Source organism: Pteropus vampyrus, unplaced genomic scaffold (genome assembly GCF_000151845.1).
Source record: "Pteropus vampyrus isolate Shadow unplaced genomic scaffold, Pvam_2.0 Scaffold3, whole genome shotgun sequence".
Classification (NCBI taxonomy): Eukaryota; Metazoa; Chordata; class Mammalia; order Chiroptera; family Pteropodidae; genus Pteropus; species Pteropus vampyrus.
Genome location: NW_011888784.1, coordinates 14,207,519 through 14,212,210, shown reverse-complemented (window position 1 = coordinate 14,212,210; position 4,692 = coordinate 14,207,519). Strand labels below are relative to the sequence as shown.

General features: G+C 42.7%; 1 protein-coding gene across 2 annotated transcripts in view; it reads left to right on the top strand.

Moving 5' to 3' along the window:
- The window catches only part of MOCOS (molybdenum cofactor sulfurase), a 52,106-nt gene extending 49,843 nt beyond the window's left edge, over nucleotides 1–2,263 (top strand). For both annotated transcript variants that reach the window (XM_023531553.1, XM_023531557.1), the window contains exons 14-15: nucleotides 346–450; nucleotides 2,071–2,263. In XM_023531553.1, coding sequence (XP_023387321.1) covers nucleotides 346–450; nucleotides 2,071–2,223 — 258 coding nt within the window. In that variant the 3' untranslated portion in view covers nucleotides 2,224–2,263. The remainder of the gene's footprint in view (nucleotides 1–345; nucleotides 451–2,070) is intronic.
- The last annotated feature ends 2,429 nt before the right edge of the window (nucleotides 2,264–4,692 follow it).

The following is a 4,692-nucleotide window of genomic DNA, read 5'->3' as shown; positions in this document are numbered from 1 at the left end:
CAGTTTGTCCTCCACCCAGTTAGTCCTTTTCCTGGGAGGAACTCCAACTTTGCCCATAACTCTCTGAGATTCGTGACCACTCTTTTCATTCTCTGCAAAGTCCTGAAACAGCAGCCTTTCAGCTGATAAACAAATGTAGATGATTCCCAGTGGCATCGGCATTGTGAAGAGGTGCCACTTTCTGGCTCCTTATAGTTAGAGTATTGAGCATTTTTGTGTAAGTCTGAAATTGGCTGGAAGATGGCCTTTTACAACCAATCTTCCTAAACCCAGTTTCCTCCCTGCAAAGTGGGAGGGTCTGATCACTTTTATGGCAACCCTTTCTTTTACCTTCTCCTTTCCCAGGTTTTGGGGCCTTGTCACAGATGCCAGATGATTTGCATCGACCAGAAAACTGGGCAGCGAAACCAAAATGTTTTCCAAAAGCTTTCTGAGAGTCGAGAGAGAAAGGTAAGTACCACTGCAAGATATGATACTCCATTTTAAGGTCTTGGTGTTTTGTATACCCCAGAACTACATCTCTAATAGTGCTGAGTAATTTTTAGAAGTGGGGGAGTATTGAAAGGCTGATGAGCTACCATGAAGGTTCTGACTCATCTGTGGCTCCATCTTATCTTTCCTTTCCAAACATATCTTCACTTTTATGGGGGCTCTTATTACGGATATTTTTGATGCTCTCAAATCTTATTGAAGAGGTATGGAGTGTAAATGAGAAATAAGTAAATAAATAATTTTGTTGTTTCAGTATTTTCATCGCAAAGATCTCATGAAGAGTAAAATGCCTTATGATGAATAGAGTAACTACATAGAAAGATTCAGTAAATTTCACCATACTAAGCTTGTAAATCATCTTTTTCAGGGTTAAAATGACTAAATATTGTCGTAGATTCCAGATTATAAAAGCTAAGCTTCCAACAGGTTGATTCTTTAGGAAGCTATATTTCCAGGCTCTCACTTTCTGTTAGAACTTTTTGTTTGCAAATAATTCCCGGAAGCCAAGTAAGCAGTTAGGCTGTCGGAAACAATTCTTAAAAATTAACTGAAATAGTGCAAATGTTTAATCTTGCTGTGATGATAAATTGGCAGGTTAACTCTCGGTAAAATGTTCTGCACTGTTTCCTGTGTTTCTCCAAAACCAGGGTTTTGTTTCACAGTGTTCGATTGACACAATCTCCTTACAGATACTGGATAGCTACAGTCTGTAGAGGTGTGGCACTTGAGTGTTATACTCAGCTGAGGCAAGCTGTGTCAACTGGGGCATGGGGATTCTGAACCTGTCCCTTGTAGGTTGTCAGGAGAGGGGATGGGTGGGCACAAATACTGTGGTGCATCGAAGTAGTATTTCTCAGCATCACTATAATTCTCATGTGCACAGAACTTTTACTTTTTAAGTTTTGGAATAATTTTAGATTTACAGAAAAATTACAAAGGTAGTACAGAGAGTTCTTGTATACTCTTCATCCGTATGTGCACAAATCTTAAAGAATTCATCTGGCCCCAGGTCCTAGCCTGGAGCCTGGAACATGTGGCTGGCCAACTGATGTTACCACAGGAATGAACAAATCTGAGAGCACGTCACATACTTTAAAGGGTTCTTATTGGATGGTACTGATGGCAAACCTTGAGCAGATTTACTCAACTGTTAATTTTGTTAATTTGGAGAACTTAACTGACATCACATGTTCTCAAGAAAAATGCAGAATTTTGCCATTATTCTCACAAAATGGCTTTTACGTCGGGGAACAGAGTGAAAATCAGCCTGGCAATGATTAGAGGCCCAGAGCTGCGTAAAGCTCAGAGTAGACAGGAAGGAGAAAAAAGAATGTGTCCAGCAATGAAGAGGTGTGGGGTGACTGTCCGGAAAGGACACTTTAGAATGAGAACCTTCGGTGTCTGAAATGAGGAGTCTTCTTATTTCCTACCACATTCTGCTAAGTGACAGGACATATCAAGTCCCAGTACATATCTTTAAAGATCTGGCTTAATTTTAGCTGAATATTATTATTTACAAAAGGATTTCAACTGCTAAAATAATCTAGCTTGTTGTTGCTGTTGCCGTTTTGTTCACAGGTGAACTTTGGAGTGTACCTGATGTATACATCTTTGGATTTATCTTCTCCACGTTTCCTATCTGTAGGAGCTCAAGTGCTCCCTGTGTTGAAAGAAAGCATAGAATGCCACGATTTACCTGCTTCCAGGAAATATCAGGATGTTATCTCCTGAGATTTTTTCAGCATAAATTAAAATTTCTCTTTTATAAGTATCTTCACTCTTATTAAGATGGGTATGTGGTTCAGTAGAACTGGGTCTTTTGAACAAGGAGAGTTCTTTTCGTCTTGGAGACGGAGAATGCTCTCACCCTTTCCTTCCTCCTCTAACTCCTCACTCTTTCCCTGTGCACTGGCCTCGCTCAGAAGGGCAGTTCCTAGGCCCTTGTGCTTTTCAAGAGGCAAATTCAGCATGAACACTGTACCCATGCCTGGCAAGGCTTCCACATGTATGGGAAGTATGATAGTTTAATTAGATGAGATTTTTAATGAGGCTCACTAGGAATATTTGACCTCCTCTGTTTTTCCATTTTCCCATGCTGTTTGTTACTTTGTGTGAGCGCCGAGCTCATCGAGAACGGAAGATTTGATGGTGAGATGCCCAGTTGGAAGAATGCACAAGAGGCAGACATGAGAATGAAACTGTAGGCACCAGTTTTATTGTGTGGAGCACATTTCTGTTGGGAAGTGCAGTTCTATTGGTGGGGAGGAGGAGCACAGTATTGCGTGCACTTCTCCTGCTCCCCGTCTTGTGCTTCCCTTCTGCTCCCCAGGGGACCGCATGGCTCCACACATAGCAGAGTACAATAGTGGCCCTCAGCCACACATGTGTGATACAATAAGCTGAAGTATGTTTACATATTTTAGGCGCTGGTGCCCTACTACACTCATGTAACGTTCTAAATCCGGGATTCTATTTCTAGCCACAAGCCTGGATCACAGTCAGACCTGGGACCCTCTGGGCCTGGAACGCACACTTTGTTTTTCAACCCCTTTGCACCGAGGAAGGTAGTCTGATCTTGAGGGAGTGAGGATGTGCCCCTTTCCCCTCATGTACGCAAAGAGGTGGATTTACGTTCAGGAGCCTGGAGTGTGACTTGTGGCCATGTTCCCTAGGAGAGGTTTGACCAGGGTATTTATGTGTGGAGCAAAGGCACAGGCTAGCAAGTCCCTTTCTCTTGTGTCCTCTTCCTGCCCTCCATCCCTTTCCTCCTTCCAGTCGATGCACTGAGGACTGCTCAAGATCCTGAAGTCACACTCATTGAAGGTGGTGTCATTTGAGCAGTTGTGCTCTCCTCCACAAGCCCATCAGTCAGTGTTGGTTCATCCACCCAAGAGCCTCCAAATCCTAGTCAGGAGGAACTTTGGAGGCTGAGGGATCCTGTCTATGCCGCCTCTGACCAGAGCTCTTGCAGCGTCCAGTTCAATATGTCCAGGGACAGAAAGCTCATCTCTGATGAAGTTTCCCATCCCATTGAGTTGCTCAAAAATCCCTTCCTGCATTGAGTTTGTATCTGCCGCCCCATGTTGCCAGCTGTGAGTCTTGCCCTGTTGTACGTAGAATGAGCTCATATGCTCCCGAATCCATTTTTCTCAAGCCTGGGGTCCATACAAGAACCCCAAGTTGTTAGCCAAACATTCAGCACCTTTCACCTGGATGTTCATTCATCCAGTCATTTCTCTTCCCTAATGCCTGCCCACCACTGCCCACAGCATCTTCTTAAAGCCAGCGTCACTGTGTCTCTCTGCTGCTCGGTTGTTTACACGTCATGCTCAGGCTTCAGTGTCTGATATAATCAGACCCCTGGAGATTTGGAGTTGATTTGTTTCATTATCTTATTTATAGGACTTTGTGTTTTTCCCAGCACTCCGCGAGATTTGAAAGATGAAGAGTGCCTCTATTCTCGAGGGTTGTTGAGATGGAATCTTGTGCTTGCACTGTCATTTGATATGCAGAATCAAGTGTAAGAAGTGACCTCTGACTCAGTGGTTCCTGAGGTCAGTGAAAGAGGAGGCAAGTGAGGTTAGGCGGGGGTTTTATTATTTCGAACTGTTTATTAAAAATTTGGCCTCTTCCAAGACTCGGCACTACTTTATCATGTCTATGAGCCTGTCCTCGTCAGCTAACGGACTGGAGAACAATGCACTTAGATGGTGGCCCTTATTCAGGCAGGTTCATACAGGAGGAAACTGTTCCCAGAAGGCATGCTGCAGCATTTCCCAAGAATTTTCATCCCATTAAACCTGATAGGAACCAAGTAGGAAAACATGTTCTACAACAATTTGATCATCTGTGTCAGCAACATATTTTCAATGGACAACTCATTTTGTTCTTGTCCACGCCCTTGTCACTTTTCGCAGTCAGTACTTTTGGGACTGATTTCAGACATTTTACTGCAAATCCTTTCCTCTATAGCACAATTATTTAGTTAATTACTTATAAGTATTGATTTAACATTGTTCTGTCTTTACCAGATTGTAAGGTCCATGAAGATAGGACCTGCACCTGTTTGGCTCATCAGTGTATCCCCAGTGTTAGCAGATATTAGGTGCTCAGTAAAATTTGTTGACTGACTATATTAAAGCTGGCTCTGTTTTTAAAATTCATTGATTGATTCATTGATTTCAAATGTAAATTTTTTAC